We start from the raw sequence: 20,716 nt of genomic DNA, 5'->3' as shown, positions 1-20,716 counted from the left end.
CAAGTCAGAAGTAATCAAGTGAAAAGTTATAATGTAAAGTGAGGTGTAAGTGTACTTAAAGTATTTTAATATCAAGTTTTAGGTACATATATTTACCCTACATAGAGGTACTTGCTAAATCTGTTTCCCCATAAAGCAAATACACTTATTGTTAAGTCACTCAAGTATTATCTAAGTTCTAGTGAGTGTTTGTGATATCAAGAATCCCAATGATCCATATAATACATCCATGTGCAGCCCTCAGCAGGGCTTTAACATGGATCTATCGTAAGGGCTTTAATCCATGGGTGTGTTTTAAGCACCAGAAGTGGGCGCATGGGCGCATGCGTGGGTGTGGAGACCATGCCACCGGAAATCGTGTTTGCTTTGCCTTGGAGTAGCCTTCAAATTAAAAGCGTACTTGGGTCTCTTACCTTTGCCTGCTTTGTGTAACCCAAACCAGTATTACGTCGACACAGGTAACGAGAAGTCTGACTGAGCTGATCGTATGCTAATACTATACACATTGTCAAAATATAAACATGTCTTTAAATCTATTCTTATCATTATAATTTTACTACTAGCTCACTTTTATTGCGACAGTGCTACCGGAAGTATACTGACCACCACAGCTGTTTTTAGCATGTTAGAGGACCGTGTCGCATAGTTTGTGTGGAAGCGTGGTGTTTGTCCGAGAAACAACGACAACGTGTTTCCAAATGTCATTTTGCCGAGTGGCTTTGTCGTTAATGTTACAGTTACAAACGCCTCGTACTTGTTTGACTCTGTAGCTAACGTTAAAGTTAGCTCGTTAGCTGAAGTTATGAATTTAGCTAACTAGCTTAAAGCTACACAGCCTGCGCGAGACACACCTGTGCAAGGTAGGAGCACCGATTAATACAACAAGCTTTCATCTCTCGATTCTGCTAACGTAACAGTTACACTAGTTTAAATTTGCCTACATGAAAGACTGCTAGACGCTGCCATTGTTAGACTCATACTTACAATTTGTTTGCTGAAATATTTTTTTCGTGTATGTTTGAACGCCATATGCTCTTAACAGTTGTGGATAAAGTGGTCAGATCCTATACTTAATTAAAAGTATTGATACCACACTTTAAAAAGTATTTAAAAGTATAAGTGGCAAGTAGTAGGTAAATATCACTAGGAAAATGTACTTAAAGCATTATGGGGTAAAATTACGCAAGGAAGAAAATTGTCCCATGTCAATGTTGTACTTTTGTGTAATTGGATCAGCATTATTCGCGCGTTAATGTAAAAACAGGATTTTACAGCTGTTGTTGGTTGAGGTGGATCATGAATTCAGTCGTTCTGCAAGCAATGATTATTTATATTCATGATTCATCTGCTGATTATTTTCTTGGTTAATGTAGAGATTGGTCTGCAAAAATTCCTAAAATAGTGAGAAATGCTGAATGTAGTTACTGAGAGCCAAAAAGAGGCACTTTTACAGTGCCGTGTCTTGTCTGATCAATGGTCCAAAATCGTTATTTGAGATAATTAAAATTAAGTAAAGTGATTAAAAGAAAAATGGCATCTTTGTTGCCACAAAGTGCAAAAACATTAAGTACCACAGCTGTCATATACATGGGATAATAATAAAATGTACAAAATTCCCATTATTATTTCCCTCTGAGATGTGGAGTAGAAGTCTCATGTGGCATGTAAAGAAAACAAAAGATATTTACAGCACTTGAGTAAATGCATTTTTTTAAATTCCACAACTGCCTCTCAAGATAAAAAATAGTAAGATTCAGACCAAATGATTTTCAAGAAGCTTTTTTATTTGCCTCTGTATTGCACCATTGTTAATTTAATGTATTGCAAAACACACTGAACAGGTCAAAGCATGGCGGATGACCCACAGAGGAATTTTCGCTCTGCATATTATGAGAAAGTGGGCTTCAGAGGAGTAGAGGAGAAGAAATCTCTGGAAATTCTGCTGAAGGATAATCCCCTAGGTAGGTAACAGCTCATATAACAAACATTTCTGTCTAAACACGGTTTACCTACTGGAGAAAAAATGGTTCATTGTAGCAAACTCTGGGGAGCGTTTCATTACTTGTTCTAATATTACTGAAATTATTCTGAAATAAGACTTCCAACTACTCCTCCAAACTCGCACATGACCAAAACGTGAGAGACTGCGGACATCTGTCTCAAGTGTCAGCCATAGTCGGGCACATCTTGGCAAGTCTAGCTTTACTGTAATGTACCCTACAAACAATTTAAAATGTTATTTCTTCCAGTGCGTTAGTCATCCAATAATCAGACATGAAAATGCGAAGTTCTGTTCCTCATTCAGCTTTAATCTTCAATATGGGTACATTTGTCTATTTGAAAACTGAGGACACTAAAATAGAATGAAGCTTATTTGGGTATTAAAAAACAAACACACTGTGGGTTCACAAAAGCTGGCTCCCATTCATTGTCTATGGAGCAGCTTCAGACTTTATACCATATCACATCACAAGTTTGAGACTTAGTTCTCTGGTCTCTGGCTTTTAGAGAGTGTAAAACGTTAACAAATATTGATTGAACTTTCCCAGGCCATGGAAATAACATGCTGGAATGCTTGATTTAGCGATGTGAACCTTTTAATAGATTGAAAAAGTATATCTAAAAAAATAAGATGATTAGCAAATGTAAAATAGAGTAATGAACAATAGTAATTGTGTGCCTAATGTTTTGTTTGGTACTTTTGGACATATGTAATGTACATTCATTTTGTTTTGCTTGATGTGTAGATTAAAAAAAACTGTGCAGGATGGTTAATGTAAAAAGGGGAGATGCACTAAACTAAGACTTCTGCCTGCAACTTTTCGGTCAGCAAAACTTGCTTTGGTTTGTCTCAGTTTCCAAGGTAATGACTGAGTATTTTTGTTAATTATTATCAATCAATTATTTTTTTCTTACTTAAATTTGAGTTTTGTGTAATTTGAAAGGACTGAAAACTAAGCTGTTGGGTTGTCACATGAGCTTGGACCATCAGTGACTCATAATACAGACTGTACATTCAACAGGTATCTCATATTGGCACCAGTGTGTTTGTAACATATTACAGTAGAATGATTTACAGACTGTTTTCCCAACACCTCCTTTCACATAATTTCTCATAAGTTAGTGGTTGAATTTTTATGGATGTAGGCTCAGTCATTTCTCGCCCTGTTATCATTGTTTTCATCTCCTCTAACAGATCTAGAGAAGCTGAGCACCTTCAGTCAGAGGTTCCCCCTTCCCTCTATGTACAGGATCCATGTGTGGAAGGTATTGTTGGGTAAGACACGTGCACATATTAACCTAACACGCAATAGCCTGCATTTCCAAAATTGCATATTAACATATCACCCGTTCCTGCAGGCATCCTACCTCCCCACAGTGACTCTCACGCTCTGGTGGGAGGCTACAGGAAGGAGCAGTACCAGGACATCTTAGAGGCTCTGGAGGTGATGAGATACATTAACTCGTCCACACCCTCCATCCACATCTACCTGCGCATGTTCCAGCTGGAGAGCCAGGTGCTCCCACGTTGCTCTGAGACCTCTGCCCCGGTAAGACGAAGCACATCCACAGTAACATTGTCAGATTTGAGACTGATAAAGCATCAAGTGAAAAACGGCACCAGCTGGCATTTCAGTCAAAGTTCAAGGCTTTGCCGAGCTGTCCATGTAGGATTTGATACGGCCGCTGTGTTTTAGATGATAAACTGACGGTCTAGTATAAAACTTAAGTTGGAAGTGTGACACTTATGAGGCTGCAAATGGGAGGTTGTGGGACCAAAAATGTGAGTGAAATGAGGCATAGATATATCAAATATACATCCCTATTATTCATTCTGGCTTCCATATCGTGAAATGCATGTATGAAGATTAAATAATAACAGCCTGAATCTGACCACTATATTATTGAGGTTTTGGGCGGTGAATACTAAACAAAAATAACTTTCCATATAATTGTCTCTTTTCTGACTTTGTCATAGTAATGCAAAAATCATCATAGTATAGTATGTCATGATAATGAAAAAAAATAGTCATAATGTAGTATATCATAAAAATGAAAATAAAAAGTCATAATATAGTATGCCATGAAAATAAAAAAAAGTCAAAGTATAGTGTGTCAAAAAATGAAAAAAGTCATAGTATAGTTAGTCATAGTATAGTTTGATGCAGAAATCATCAAAGGATATTTTATAAAAAGCAATAAATGGCATAGTTCAGTATGACATAAAAATGCCAGAAATAAGTCATAGTGTAGTATGTCATAAAAATACAAAAAAGGTTATAATTTGGTGTCACAAAAAAGTAAAATAAAATGTCATAATATAGCTTATCATAATAATGTAAACAAAAGTCAAATAGTCTGTTAAAAAATTCATTAAAAATGCAAAAAAAAAAAAATTCATAGTGTAGTATGTCATAAAAATACAGAAAAGGTAATAATTTAAAAAATGTTAAATAAAGTCATATAGCCTATCATAAAAATTAAAAACAAAAGTTATTGTGTAGTTTATTAAAAATGCATAAAACTAAAAGTATGGTATGTCATTGATTTTTTTAAAAAAGTGATAGCCTAGAACTTCATTAAAATACAAGAAAATGTCATAGTATACTATGTCATAAAAATGTAAAAGAGAAGTTCTAGTATATTAGGTCAAAATATTGTCATGGTATAGTTCGTCATAAAAATGCAAAAGACATCGGAGTATAGCACGTCATAAAAATACAAAAAGGTAATAATTTAGTATGTCAAAAAATGTAAAACAAATGTCATAGCATGTAATAAAAATGGAAAAGTCATACATATTTTTTATAAAAATGCATAAAAGCCATAGAATAGTATGTCATAAAAATGCAAAAAAGATTATAGTACAGTACACTGAACTGACAAAATAAAGTCACAGTATAGTATGTTAGAAAAAGCGAAAAATGTCACAGTACAGCATATCATGAAAATAAAACAAAGGTAATAATTTATTATGTCACAAAAAAGTCAAAGGTCCATAGTATAGCATGCCATTTAAATGAAAAAAATACCATAGTTTGTTATAAAAATGCAAAAAAAAAAGTAGTAGTATGGTATATCATGAAAATGTAAAAAAAAAATGTAGTCTTGAAATTCATAACAATGCATAAAATTTATTAGTATAGAATGTCATTAAAAATGAAAAATTAAGTGAGTATATTATGTTATAAAAATGCAACAAAGGTGATAGTGTGGTATGTCATAAAAATGCAAAAAATCATAGTATAGTATTTCATGAAAAAAAGTATATTATACCATCAAAAAAAGTCAGTCATATTGTAGAATGTATGTAATATAAATATACAAAATGTAATAGTAATGCAAAAAAAATTTCATGGTATAATATGTCATAAAAATGCAAAAAATAAGTCCTAGTTTAGTATGTCATAAAAATAGGTAAAAGGACACAGTATAGTATGTGAGAGGGGAAAAAAATTCATAGTGTAGTCGGTCAAAATGAAGTTATAGTATGGTTTGTCATGAAAATGCAAAAACATCAAAGTGTAGTATGTCATAAAAATGCAAGAAACACTGTAGTGTAGTTTTTCATAAAAATAATACAAAGGGAATAGTATAGTATGTTGTAAAAAAAATTACATTAACATTAAAAAATATGTTGCAGTATAGTTTGTTTAAAAGTACACACAAAAATGTCCTAGCAAAGTATGCTATAAAAGTGGAAAAAAAGTCATAGTATAGTGTGTGTAAAACTGCAGATAAGGTGATAGTATTGTCATGAAAATGCAACAAATAAGCCACAGTATAGTTTGCCATAAAAATACAAAAAAGAAAGATTTTAGAATGTCATAGAAATACAGAAACGTGCATAAAACAGAATGTGTGCTTTAGTATAGTATGTCATAAAAACACAGAAGTCATAGTATAGGATGTCAAAAGTTTTTTTGTCATACAGTGCAAAACCATCATCGTATAGTATGTCATAAAAATGCAAAAAAAAAAAAAAAATATTACAGTATGACAATACGTCATAGTTTCATTTGTCCCCCCAAAAAAACAAAAAACGCCATTGTGTAATGCGTTATAAATTGCTTGAAAAAAAAGTAAGGATTGGCACGTCAATAAAATAAATGTTCAAAAGTGGACATCATGTCATATGTCATAAAAATGCAAAAACCATCATAATATAGTATGTCATGAAAATGAAAAAAAGGAGAATGTCATAAATTAAAAGTCACAGTACAATGTGTTAATAAAGTCAATGTATAGACTGTTATAATAAAGTCATAGTATTGTGTAAAAAAAAAGTGATCGTGTAGCATATCATAAAAGTACTATACTAAGTCATAGTGGCAAAATTTCACATAAATATCTAATAGGATACATGATGAAGTGATGACATTTTATATTCTAAAGGTCAAATTTCGACTTAATGTTTCTGGCCATTACTCAGCGTCATCACTCAGGAACACAGGGAGAGATGGTGCTTAGGTTTCCCTTTTCCTCCTTTGTTCTTTGGTGCTGTAAAATGTTGTGTTGTTGCTTTTCTCTCTCAGGATGAAGAGAACGAGGACTTTCTCTCCATCAGTCGAGCCATGGAGGAAATCGTAGACGATACTATCGACTGCTATTGGCTGATCAAGTGTTTCGTCAATCAGTTCCACACAAAGTTTGGAGACTCTGTACCCCACCTTGTAAGTGCTACATTTAACTTAAAAAATGTAGAAATTATGATTCAAAGCAAACTGAACAGTTTTATTGAGCTTAAAAGTAGTAGTCTGGTTAAAAATTCTCAGCATAAGATCCACTGGCTGGACATTTTTTGAGCTTTCAGCTACATCTTGAGGCTATAATCAGTAGATATAAATATGCTTAAAACAAAGGTCTAAAAAAATGAGCATGTGGACCTCATGCTAAGATTTTTCATCAAACAAAAGCAAGCTGATCACCCTTCCCAAAACAGAAAATCTCAAAATTGTTGACGAAAGCCATAAGTGGCTTCCCTCAGTGATTATATTGTTTTCTTTGAAAGCAGCAATAAACCCAGATGTTTTTATTTCTATTTTCAGAGAATTGTTTTCTCTACAGTCCTGGTGTAGTTTTGAACATGTGTCATGGTTCTCAGTGATAAGGAAAGTATAAAGCACACGAGGAATCATGGTGTAAATTTAGTTTACAAAAGGTCAGAACTGATGTGACAAAGGTCTCATGACTCAGGAGTTTTGATCACATTATTTTGTAACCTGCACCACTGTGAATTAAGACTTTGTTGTTTCCTGTTGTGTTGTGGTGTAGCCGAAGAGCCTTGAGCATTATCTGAGTCAGGAGGAACCTCGGCTGCTGAACCATCTGAAGAGCATGGGAGCGCTGTCTCGGCTGCCCTACAGCCTCTGGTTCAGACGCTGCTTCGCCGGCTGCCTGCCAGAATCCAGCCTGCAGAGGTCAGTTTACTGTCGGCAGAACACATCTGATACCGGCACACTTTCATTAACCCGACACACAGCGAGGAGTCCTCTGCACAGTGAGATATTCAGATCTTTCTTTGCAGATGTCCATGACAATATTTTGGCAATTTTCATCTTTGAGGCACATTTCCAGTAATAAAAAAGGTACTTTGTTTATTTGTCAGGGATCACACTAAATAAAATCTGTCTTTTGAAGTTGTCACTATGTCAGATTAGATGCTATGACGTCTCTGAGACATCCCAGATTACTTGTTGAAGCTTGCCGTCGCTTTTGTGCTCGTATGTTTTGTCACTGAACAAGACAGACTCAGAAACAACTGAATCTGTGTCTTCATTGACCTTCATTGACCCAGCACTGTCCGTTTACAAGGTTTGTTAGGTAATGTAATCCCAGATTCACAGAGTATAAGCATAGCAGTTACTGTTTCAATGTGTTTTTAATTCATTCAAGTTAATAAGGCTTTGGTCGCCTAAAGAAAGTGCTGTTCAGTGCTAGAGAAAATGAGCTTTGGGTTGTTATCACGGTGAACTAAAATGCACTGTGCTAATCAAGTTTGCAGCAGACGTTAAGGTTCATAACAGGAGTCCTTAAACCAATGATGAAGATATTCATTTGTTATTTTATAGTATATCATCTGATTCCAACCTAAATTAGTAGCACAGATTTATGCAGAGATGTACAGTGGTGGAAAGTAACTGAGTAAATGTAATTAGTTAAAGTACTTAAGTACAATTTTGACATAATTCCATTTTTTGTTTTTTGTTGTCTTTATATTTCACCTTAACTACATTTATTTGGAAACACAAATAAGTGATAATGCCAGTGACAAAACTTGTTTTGATTATGTAAGAAAAGTAATTTGTAGTTAAATACCACCGCTAGTTAAAGTTGAATTTGTACATTTTTTCCTAAGCAGAAACATGCTTGAAGGCTACAGAATGAATTGAAAACTTTTGCTTTTAAGTCTGAATGCACATGGGTCAGATACATTTTGCTCAAGCCTTCAGAAATTAAAGACATATCCATGTTAAGACTGTTTGTTTAATGTAACTTAAGTTCCTCACACCAGTGAAATGAACCAGGCCCTTGGCTTATTTTTAGGGTGTGGGACAAGGTGATCAGTGGCTCCTGTAAGATCCTGGTGTTTGTGGCCCTGGAGATTCTGCTCAGCTATAAGATCATGTTGATGGGTATCAACCGGCCCGACGGCGTGGTCAAGTTTCTGTGCAATGTGAGTAAACAACAGCACAACACTTAAGTTACCTAGCAGACAGAAATGCATTTATAACGCCTGCTCATGCATGAGCAGTGCGTGACAGCACTTTGCCCAACTGCAGTGTGTTTCACGTTTGTGGTGTTCACACTGGCAGCATTGTGTCTGTGCAGAGCTGCCTGCTGCTATGAGTTCTTTATTTCCACATTTATGTGCACAAACTCCACTTATTTATGAAGTCGTGCAGCTCCTGCAAATGTTTCACAATAAAATGCCTTGTGTCAACAGAGACATTGACAGAGGAGTTTTATTTGGAAACAGAAGCAGGGAAAGTTTGAGTATAGAGTCAATATATTTATCAAAACACCATTTTCGCTGTCTATTACTGCTGACAAGCAGGCATGACATGGGATAAAAATTGGCAAGCCATTGTTTCTCTAGATGTGCTGTGGCTGCTCTGACTTGTTTACATGGGTGCTGAAAAAGAAAACGGGTTTGGCGATGCTCACGCATGCAGTGTGTTCTAGGCGTAAAACCTTACCATAACTTTTCCCCCTCTAGATACCACAGGAAAACACGGACGCCATTGTAACTAAAGCTATCGACTTGTGGCACAAATATTGTGGAACGCCGATGCACGCTGTATAACCACATGGAGGTCCACAGAGGAAGTGCTTCACAGGATGAACCAGGATTCACTCCTAACTCCACTGAGAGACCGACAGACTGCGTCAGAGGGGATTTGTCTCTGCATGACTGAACTGAAAACTCATCACAGGCTGCTTCCAATCAGCCTGGGAACTTGGGAGCCAATTTCCAGCTTTCCCTGGAGACCATGATAAATTGGTATGTGGAAAGGACTGTTTAACAGAGTTAGTGCACAAAATCTTTTTGGAAAGAGGCAAGAGAGCATAAACTTATTTTTTAATAAGTTTCTTTAAGAAACTGCATACCTCATAGAAGACTCACAATAAATTAATACCCACATGCAGTTTTTCTGCTTTACAAAAGAATGTGAAAAGTCTTGCGTACTTTCTTTGCTATATACAAGTCTTATATTCTGAGAACATTTTTAAACATACAAGAGACAGTAATACTACCGACGCTTGTACACACACACACACACACACACACACATACACACATACACAGTCGTAACACACACAACAGATCAACCAGTTCTCCCAATAATATGGCCCAAACTGCCAATTCATGAACCTTGTATGTACTGTAAACAATAAAAAATAAAAAGTAAGGTGGCAGGGTTTTCATATTCTGTACCGCCAAGGTTTGTCTCAGACAAAAGAAAAAATGAAATACAAAAAAAATTCAACTTTCTTGTAATTTAGCAGAGAGTTCGGCAACATTTTACTGTGTCTACAGATAATATTCTGTATCAAGCTAAACAAGTTAATTTGGCAACTTTTAAATCCCTGTAAACAATACTGTAGGCACAGTGACACAGTGAGTTACTGAACTCTGAACAGCAGTCACTCTGGGATGCATTCAAGATCACGACTTCCACAGCAAGTCAAGTTGCTTTGGTTTAAATGGGGATCTGATGTCTGAAGAGTGTTGTGAGCTCTTGGATGCAGCCCATAAACAGATGGAGAAATGATGTAAAACTCTTAAATTATTGCTCAGTTGATTGATGTGTACATGTAAGGAGATCTTAACCTTTACTGTTACTGGCATGTAGCGAGCATTTGGGGACTTAGATCAGGATTTTAGGACATTTTGGCTTATGATTCAGCTGCCTACAATAGCATATGCTGTTGTAAAGATTTTAATTTTTCTTGCAAATTGAGAAACAGTCATTGAGATGTTGTCTGTGGAATAAAACTGTGCCAACACAAGCACGGCCCCGAGAAATGACTAAGTCCAGTTAAGAAAAGAAGAATGAGAATATGGCGAAAGGCAACAAAATCCCTGTATGAAAACAAAAAAGTCCCATTTTCACCTCCTTCTGTTCCCAGCCCCAAAATTGGCACAGATTCTGTGTTTGATTTCCAAAAGCCTTGTTCAAAAACAAAAGTCATTTAAAGTAAACAGATTGCCACCTCTTCATCTTAAAAAAATGAAAAGCTTCTGAATATCAAGAAGTCTGTAAAATCTCCACTAAGGGGAGACACAGTTGAGAGTTAAATCCATTTGTAGCTGTTAAAGTGTTTGCTCGCAGGTTCTATTGATGTCCAGTCCATCAGTCTGAAGTTGACGGCAGAAAGAGTAGTTGGTAGCAGTATGAGGGCAGCACGTAGCAGTCTGAACACTTGAGGCTCGGTGAGTATAAAATCATGGCCGAGGTCCGACTGATCCACCTTACGGCCGATGAAACCTGCAGGAGGAGACCACAGCGACACCTGAGTACCTTTACAGGAAAAAACTTTCTATACTATGATGTTTTTGGGTCAGTTTTGACAACATACTATACTTGATGACATACAATGACGTTTTCTTGCCAATTTCGGTCATTTTTGACGACATGCTATACTGACGTTTTTGTGCCATTTTGGGTCCTTTTTGTCGACATACTATACTATATCTGTGTTTCCCATTAATGGACTGTGGTGGGGTAAATTAGACTAGCGGGCTGCCATAGTCTCAACAGAGCTGCACTGTTAGGAGCCATATTAAAACAGCGCTGGGTTATTTATAGCGCAGTAGAGGCAGGGATGAGCAGCAGAACGCCATGCGCTTTAAAAGTGAAACTAAACCTTTCATTCTGCTGGGCCGAAAAGTGTCTTTCACTTACAAAAATCTGCAAATACCTCCTCATCTATTGATCTTATCAGGTGTGATCAAATCAACGGATCAATTATCCACCCCACGAGCAATATTCAGCTGCCAAACACATAAAAAGAACTCCGCCAGCTGCGTTGCATTAATGGATCCGCAAAATCGTTGGATATAAGACTGACACCACATATAGAGACACAAACCACCAGGCCCCCCGCAATTAGATACACTGGCAGTCTGTGGGAAACACCGAGTATGACGTTTTTGGTCGTCTTCCCAACATGCTACATTATGTGGTTTTCAGCTGTGTTTTGGACATGTCATATTTTGACAATTTTCGACATACTAGTATGGCATTTTTTAATTTTTTTTTTCCAGCATGCTGTGTTATGGTGTTTGTCATTATTGTGTAACGTTCAATGCTATGACGTGTCTCAGCACACTGTTTTATGCTGTTTTGAGGTGTTTTATGCTGTTTCTTGGACACATCGTATTTTTGACATTTTTTGCCACATTGTAGTATGGCATTTGTGGTAATTTTTTCAACATACTATATCACGGTCTTCTTGGCCGTTTTTGCAACATTCTATGCTATGGTGTGCCTCTGCATGCTATTTTATGCAGTTTTGAGGTGTTTTCAGCTGTTTTTGGGACATGTCATTTTTGACATTTTCAGCCATGTTTTGACATTTTTAGCCTTACTATAACCTTGCCTAGCCTTGCCTTTTGGGCCATTTTTTTCGACATGCATTATTATGGTGTTTTTGGTTGTTTTTGTAAAATTCATTGCTCTCTTGTGTCTTGGTGTCCTATTTTAAGCTGTTTTGAGGTGTTTTCGGCTTTTTTAGGACGTGTCCGATTTTGACATTTTTAGCCATACTATAGCCTTGCCTTTTCTGTCATTTTTTTTAAAAACATGCATTACTATGGTGTTTTTGGCCGTATTTGCAGTTTTACAAGATGAGCCGCAACTGCTCATCAGAGCTTTGCTGAAATTTAACTTTTGAAGCCATTTTCTTTTTAAATCTTTTTTACGCTTGTCTTCATACCAGTTTTTGGTCAGTAAGACATTCTTGAATTTCGTTTTAAGTAAACTCAAAATAAGAATTTAAAGTGACTTTGTCAGACCAAAGGGACTACTTTTGATTATTTCTGCGAGTTTTAATTGAGAAGGACACTCTGCGATCTGCTGTCAACTCTGCCACGGATCTAGAAGCAACACCTGCTGCACAAACTATCAACATCCGCTGCCTGCCCTGAAAGACTTTGCTTAAAGACTTTTACAGGTTCGCTGAGGCGGACACCGAGGCCAGTTAAAGACCGCCGCACACCGACTCCATCTGCCCAGCTGCCGCCGCCTTTAAGCGGGTCGGCTCGTCTGGAAGACCCATAGCAGCTCTCCCCTGGAGTGAAGCGACAACCTGGACCTCCCCAGAGAAGTCTATTCAAGTGGGCAATTATTATTATAGGCAGAATCACATCATCAGAGTTGATGTTGTATAGCAAAGCTTTAATGCCTAATTTCTAAATGCTAATTTACCGTTCAGTGCGCATCCACGCTTTAGACGGTCACATATTTCTACCCACTATCATCCATAACTAATCATTAACGTCACCTGAATATACATTACTTTGATTGCCTTTCATTTGCTTTATTTCATTTCTATGCTATATTCCTTCCTCTATTTACTCCTCATTTAATTAGCATAAATAAAAGATTTCATTTATCGCCAATTCGTTGTCTGTGGATATTATTTCATGACAGAAATAAGATCAATGTAAACAGGATAAACGGTACAGATTGTGAGATTGAATAAAGTGAAGACATGTTTTGAAACTGTGATCATTTTAAATTTACTTTTCTCCGAAATGGAAAGTGGTGCCCTTTTGATTATAGCGAGTACAAAATCTAAAAATTCTCACATTGTTATTTATGACCGCTACCACACTATGCTACGGCGTATCTCTGCACTCTATTTTTATGCTGTTTTGAGGTGTTTTGGGATATGTCATACTTTTTTCATACATGCATTTTTATGGTGTTTTTTGCCTTTTTTTGCAACATTCTGTGCTATGGTGTGTCTTGACACACTATTTTCTGCTGTTTTGATGTGTTTTCGGCTTTTTTTAGGACATGTCCTATTTTGACATTTTTAGCCATACTATAGCCTTGCATTTTGGGTCATTTTTTCAACATGCATTTTTATGGAGTTTTTGGTTGTTTTTGTGACATTCTATGTTATGGCGTATCTTGGCACGCTATTTTATGCTGTTTAGGTGTTTTTGCCTTTTTTTTGGACATGTCCTATTTTGACATTTTTAGCCATACTATAGCCTTGCCTTTTGGGTCATTTTTTCAACATGCATTATAATGGTGTTTTTGGTCGTTTTTGTGACATTTTATGTTATGGCGTATCTTGGCACGCTATTTTATGCTGTTTAGAGTAGTTTTCAGCTGTTTTTGGGACGTGTCTTATTTTGACATTTTTAGCCATACTATAGCCTTGCCTTTTCGGTCATTTTTTTCGACATGCATTATTATGGTGTTTTTGGTTCTTTTTGCAACATTCTATGCCATGGCATGTCTCGGCACGATATTTAATGCTGTTTGGAGGTGTTTTCGGCTTTTTTGAGGACATGTCCCATTTTGACATTTTTAGCCATACTATAGCCTTGCCTTTTCGGTCATTTTTTCAACATGCATTTTTATGGTGTTTTTTGCCCTTTTTTGCAACATTCTGTGCTATGGTGTGTCTTGACACACTATTTTCTGCTGTGTTGATGTGTTTTCGGCTTTTTTTAAGACATGTCCTATTTTGACGTTTTTAGCCATACTATAGCCTTGCCTTTTGGGTCATTTTTTCAACATGCATTATAATGGTGTTTTTGGTCGTTTTTGTGACATTCTATGTTATGGCGTATCTTGGCATGCTATTTCATGCTGTTTAGAGTAGTTTTCAGCTTTTTTAGGTCATGTCATATTTTGACTTTAGCCATACTATAGCCTTGCCTTTTCGGTCATTTTTTTCGACATGCATTATTATGGTGTTTTTGGTTGTTTTTGTAAAATTCATTGATCTCCTGTGTCTTGGCACACTATTTTAAGCTGTTTTGAGGTGTTTTCGGCTTTTTTTAGGATATGTCCTATTTTGACATTTTTAGCCATACTATAGCCTTGCCTTTCGGTCATTTTTTCAACATGCATTTTTATGGTGTTTTTTGCCCTTTTTTGCAACATTCTGTGCTATGGTGTGTCTTGACACACTATTTTCTGCTGTTTTGAGGTGTTTTCGGCTTTTTTTTAGGACATGTCCCATTTTGACATTTTTAGCCATACTATAGCTTTGCCTTTTCGGTCATTTTTTCAACATGCATTATTATGGTGTTCTTGGTTGTTGTTGTGACATTCTATGTTATGGCGTATCTTGACACACTATTTTCTGCTGTTTAGAGTAGTTTTCAGCTTTTTTTAGGTCATGTCATATTTTTACTTTAGCTTTACTATTGCCTTGCTTTTTGGGTAATTTTTTTCGATATGCATTATTGTGGTGTTTTTGGCCATTTTTACAACATTCTATGCCATGGCATGTCTAGGCACGCTATTTTAAGCTGTTTTGAGGTATTTTCAGCTGATTTTGGGACGTCATATTTGATATATTTTGCCATACTATACGACACAGTATAGTATGACTTTTTTGTGCCATTGTGGGCGACATCATGTACTATGACATTTTTATGCCATTTTGGATGACATACTATAGTATAGCTTTATTGTATATATTGGAGGACATACCATATTATAACATTTTTGTGACATTTTTGACTGCATTATCAATTTTTTGTGCCATTTTGGATGACATACTATTCTATGACTTTTTTTAATGTCATTGTGAATGACATATACTCTGAATGTTTTATGCTATTTTGGACGACTTACTTACCATGACGCTTTCATACCATTTTGGAGGACATACAGTGGTATAAAATTGGAAAATGAAAATAGTATGGAAATAGAATAGAATGGAAATGGAAAAAATATATGACTGTCTTCTCCAGTTTTTGCAACATATTATGCTATGACTTTCTTCAGTTATATCTACAATATACACTATTCTATTTTTTTTTTGTTTTTTTTTTTACATACTATTCTATGTCATTTTCAGCTATATTTACATTCTATTCTTTTTAATTTTACATGCTACACTAAGACTTTTTTTTTGCCATACTATACAGTGATTCTTTTTTTTATTGACATACTGATTACTTCTTCAGTCATATCGTCATGCTATGATATGACTTTTTCTGTCAGTTTTTGGGAGGGATTTCTTCTGCGGCTTAGATATCACGAGTTAAATATTTTTTTATTGCATTTTTATGACAAACTATACTATGAGTTTTCACTGGCATTTTTATAGCATACTAAAATAGGCCTTTATGTGGCATTTTTATAACATACTATACAATTTTATGCTCTTATACTATGACTTTTTATCACGTCTTCATGACGCACCATACTATGCCTTTTTCTTGATTTATTATACTTTTTTATAACATACTATATTGTAGCTTTTCTTGGGACTGGACGCATTCTGACAGGTTTTATGGTTTTGGGTTTTTTTTGTGATGGGACAGCAGTTTATTTTTGTGGGGGTGGGATCAGAGAGTTAAGAAATTCCACTCCCTTGTCACCCTCTATATTATATCAGGGCAGAAAAAAAAATATTTAAAAAAAAAAGGTCAAGGTATCCTGACACAACACTTTTATAGCATACTATGGCTGTTTTCAATTACTCTAAAAGGCATTCAGTGTATCTTCAGCATTCCAGTAACCCTGAACTTTGTCTTACCTGGTCAGATGACGACTCGACTCATGCACCTCCATCTCTGTGCTTTTAAACTCATTCAGCTCCTTCCTGATGGCGGCCTGAACAACACACAAAGACACACTTATTCACACCGTATATATGTACAGACTACTTAAATCTACGGTTCGTGAGACATTCTTTGGATTTGTTGTGAGTGAGTGTTTAATCAATTACCTTATCAGCAGCTGTTAGCCGAGTCCATGGCTTGTCTGCTCTCCTGTCGTAGTCCTGAGCCTCAGCAACCTCCACATAGTCACTGAAGCGAATGAGGATCTTTGCCTCCCTCAGCTCCTCTACTGTGGGCCTCTGGCTGAGCTAGAGGGTACAACAAAGGAGGAGTGGCAGTAGCTCAGTGCCCTGCAACATGCATACTGTCTTTACAGAAATGGCAGTTAATATTAGAGCACATGTTCATGAAAAGAAGGAAGCTTATTTCTCTTTACTTGTGTTCAAAAATATGGGAAAAACATTTTTTTCCATGTGCAATGCATATATAATTAGATTTTAAAATCTGTGAAATACTGAAAATAAAGAACAATATTTTTCTATTTTTGTGTAAGTAAATCTGGATAATCAACAAAAACTAGAAAGCACTCAAGAATGCTTAGTGGGTTTTTTTTCATTACTAGCAATTTTTTTTGTCTTTATCTGCCTCTTGACTCAGAATTGCATTGACGTATACATGTGTACATTAGAATTGTTCTTTATGCTGGTTAGTACAATAGTTCAAAACAAAGGAAACAAGAATATTATATATATAATGCACATATAATGAAATAAATATTAACAGGGATTATTTACTGAATTATTTTCAGTGTGTGTGTGTGTGTGTGTGTGTATGTGTGTGTGTGTGTGTGCATATTAGAATGTACACAGAGAAATTTATAGAGTGATTATTTCTCTGCGGTGGGTTATTGGCTTTATCCATCAATATATAATCAAATATTATCATTACTGTGCTTCAACAGCGACCGTCTTGAGGTTGTCACTGAGATGAAGATGATCGCTCAAACACAAACAGAATGAGAGGATGATGTAACAGATAATGTTATCATCTTTTGGGTGGCAGTTTGGTCACGCACGCTCATATTCCAGCGGAGGTCATGAACTAACCATATATAGTGTGAAGGCCCTCTTGTCCATCTCCACCTCTGTCTTACCTTTTTGGACAAATGTCTCTTGATCTCCCTCTTCTCCTCCTGTTCCTCCAGATCATTTCGAGCTAAAGGGAGGGAAAAACAGAGCATGGTGATCACACAAAGGGTTTATTGAAGTTTTTTTTTTTGTTTGTTTGTTTGTTTATTTCATTGCAGGTAAAGTTACTTACGTTTGAGTATGTTCCTCTGTTCCAGTTCCTCTGCTGTCGGCCGTTGGCTCAGTCGCCTGAGAAAATTAAGACACGTCTATTTCGGGAAACCGTTTTTTTTTTTTTAAAGAATTTGTGTGTGTGTGTGTGTGTGTACCCCCACCTCCACATCATCACTGCTGTGCTAAATTCATGCTAACTCATATGCAGGCAGGAATGTTATTCTGGTGGAAAGGCTGGGCAGAAAAGCTGACCATGCATGTGATGTCATTTTTTTATGAGGTTGTATTTTGTGAATTTACCGGCCCTGGCTCTGGGGCAGATGCAGTGAGTCATACGGTTTGTATGATTAATAGTGACCAAGAACAAAATGAGGAGAGAAGTAAAAAGATGCTGAGAGCAAGAGGTGAGAGGGTCAAAAAGAGAAGCTACAGGAGGAGAAAAATGGGTTCTGGTTGAAAGCTGACTGACACAAATGTACAGTATGACACCAATGTGAATAGAACTTTGCAAGATATGCATTCAATTAGAAGACTCATAAAATCAAGTGACAATGTAAGATGACCTAATATACAAAAATAAGGTATAGTCCATTATTTTCTACACCCATGGCCACTTTTCAAAGGAAAAATATCCAAACACTGCATTACACAACTCTTTAGCTGAGCTGATTCACTGTGGAGACAATCATTTAAATTAGCAAGAAGGTTTGTATTTTTCTTAAATAAAAATGTAATTCACTTCAATAATCGTAAAGTGAAATGCGACGAGGTTCAGAGAAGACGGTCCTCTGATTTTATGTGACTGAGAAGGCCTGTGTAATGGCACAAATCTGGCAATACGTACCGCGATACAGGGGTTAAGATTGAATATATTGTAATAATTTAAAAATGTAATTTAAGAAAAATTGCCAAAGCAAAAATAATATGCAACCATATGCATAACAAGTTTACTTTTTTATGCAATCAGAATCTTATAATCTGCATTTATTTATCAAAGATTCTGTAACATCCAACATCATCACACTACTTTTAGTGCAATCTGAGTAAAGGAATTAACCTTTGGCTATGACAGTAAAAGAAAAAAAAAAGAAAGAAAAGAAAATAAAGTGCTTGCAGGACTCTTAAGGTAAGAAAATAAAGAAAAAAATTTAAACAATTAAAAATCAATCACGTTTTTGACAATCAATACAGTAATTACAAATCATAATACTGTGATAGTCAAGTGTATTAGGGTTACAGGCTATAATCAAATATTAAATATATTGGGTTTTGGACTGTTAGTCAAAAAAAAACAACTAACAATTGGGGAGTTTGCCTCGTAAATTGTTATGGACATTTTTTTTTGTAATTTTGTAATCGTAACAATTAAGAAGCTTCTGAACAGATGAATCAAAAATGAAATTTTGTTTAAAAAATCTTTAGTTGCACCTCTATTTTTAGTATACATGCAATCATAAATAATGATGAAAAACTTGCTTTTACCCAGGTGTTTTTAAATATGTGCCTAATATATTTATATGACATGTCTGTCAAAGCAAAAAAACAAAATATTGTGCTACACATGCCTTATGGCTAGTTTTAATGATTTTATATAAGGAATGATTAGAGATAATGCTATTTGATTACTGTGGGAAACATTTTTGTATCTGCACCTTTGACTCAAACCTTGACTCACCCTTTCATCCCTCATACTGTATACTGTACTCCTCTTTTTATTTTCCTCACGTCTGCTTGTCTTGTACAGTCCCCCGCCTCTTCCCCCCCACCCCCCTCCAATTATGACTCATCATCCATCATCGGCTCCCTTTAGCAGCCAGGTCACATCTATCACAGCTAACATGGGGTAAGGCACTCTGCAGGTCACTGGGCCTGCATGTGGAGCAAAGTGTGTCTGTACACGTGTGTGTGATGATGATGTGTGCGGTGTCTCACAGAACAGTAGCTCAGCGGTTGTTTATCACCTGGTCAGTTTTGTGGCTGTTTGTTGGCGAGACTCGAGTCTCTCTTGGTCCGACTGCAGCGGCAGGATGTTCTTCTCCTCTAGCTCCCTCTTTGATGGACGGTTACTCAGCTTGATGGCCAGAGAGTCCTTTCGTAAAACCTTCATGGCCAGTGTGCCTGCAATGATCGCACAAGAAGCAAAATGGATGTGATGTGTTAATAAACATTGTGAGCTGTGTCGTACAGATCCGAACTGCAGTGAACTCTCACTTCACAAGCTAAATGTAAGACTTTCTTCCAGTGCCTCATAAATTTGCAAGTTATTTCATCTCTGCTGTTCTTGTTTCTTTCCATTTTATTGTTTTTATTTCAGGATTTTCCCCAAAGGCTACCAGGCGGAAACACATATTTGTCTTGTGATCAATTTAGATTCAAGATAATGATATAAACAGCTGCCTCATTTTTTTTAATGTGCGTTTTCCCTGAAGCTAAATATTATATTAAAGAGTAATATGATATAAAGGGCAGCACAGTGGCATCGTGGTTAGCCCTGTTGCCTTACAGCAAGAGGGTCCCTGGTTCAAAACCCAGTTGAACCCGGGTTCAGTCCGTGGGCGGGGGACCTTCTTTTCGGAGTTTGCATGTTCTCTCCGTGTCTGCGTGCATTCTCTCCGGGGTCTCCGGCTTCCTCCCACAGTCCAAAGACATGCAGCTCAGGTTGATTGGTGACTCTAAATTGCCCTTAGGTGTGACTGTGAGTGTGTATGGTTGTCTGTCTATATGTGTCGGCCCTGCGATGGTCTGGCGACCTGTCCAGGGTGTAACCTGCCTTCCGCCCGATGACAGCTGGGATTGGCTCCAGCCCCCCCGCGACCCTTATGAGGACAGGCGGTTACAGAAAATGACTGACTGACTGACTGAATATGACATAAACAGAAATTCTCTTTTGATAGTGCATCTAAACGATAATACACTGATTGCTATTAGTGTCTTTACTGACTGAATGAAATTTCAGTTTGTAAAGCTCCACTGATCCTCATTTTTTAACAACAATTTTAGAAATAATGAATCAAATGACTGTAGTGTGAAAGAGGTTGGCAGTGAAAAAGCCTCAGAGAATTCTCACCAGCTTTACAGCTCTCAGGCGTAATTTAGCCTTTTTCTCCAACAACTTTATTATTTTTACGGTACATTAACGAACATGGGA

At 36.5% G+C, this 20,716-nt stretch overlaps 2 protein-coding genes across 2 annotated transcripts in view; one reads left to right on the top strand and one right to left on the bottom strand.

Moving 5' to 3' along the window:
* Positions 1 to 635: 635 nt before the first annotated feature.
* On the top strand, positions 636 to 9,581 carry tbc1d7 (TBC1 domain family, member 7). The gene is made up of 8 exons (XM_042513702.1): positions 636 to 860; positions 1,842 to 1,961; positions 3,197 to 3,277; positions 3,361 to 3,551; positions 6,537 to 6,674; positions 7,276 to 7,421; positions 8,548 to 8,677; positions 9,221 to 9,581. The coding sequence occupies exons 2-8, from the start codon at positions 1,850 to 1,852 to the stop codon at positions 9,305 to 9,307; spliced, it is 885 nt and encodes a 294-aa protein (XP_042369636.1). The 5' UTR covers positions 636 to 860; positions 1,842 to 1,849; the 3' UTR covers positions 9,308 to 9,581.
* Positions 9,570 to 20,716, bottom strand: part of phactr1 (phosphatase and actin regulator 1) — a 26,004-nt gene continuing 14,857 nt past the window's right edge. The window contains exons 8-13 of the mRNA XM_042513691.1: positions 19,530 to 19,686; positions 17,588 to 17,643; positions 17,421 to 17,482; positions 16,435 to 16,575; positions 16,243 to 16,319; positions 9,570 to 10,994 (exon numbers count right to left, since the gene is read on the bottom strand). Coding sequence (XP_042369625.1) covers positions 10,979 to 10,994; positions 16,243 to 16,319; positions 16,435 to 16,575; positions 17,421 to 17,482; positions 17,588 to 17,643; positions 19,530 to 19,686 — 509 coding nt within the window. The 3' untranslated portion in view covers positions 9,570 to 10,978. The remainder of the gene's footprint in view (positions 10,995 to 16,242; positions 16,320 to 16,434; positions 16,576 to 17,420; positions 17,483 to 17,587; positions 17,644 to 19,529; positions 19,687 to 20,716) is intronic.

This window comes from Plectropomus leopardus, chromosome 3 (assembly GCF_008729295.1).
Source record: "Plectropomus leopardus isolate mb chromosome 3, YSFRI_Pleo_2.0, whole genome shotgun sequence".
NCBI classification, from domain to species: domain Eukaryota; kingdom Metazoa; phylum Chordata; class Actinopteri; order Perciformes; family Serranidae; genus Plectropomus; species Plectropomus leopardus.
Note: the sequence above shows the minus strand (reverse complement) of the source record. Positions and strands in the feature narration are given on the sequence as shown.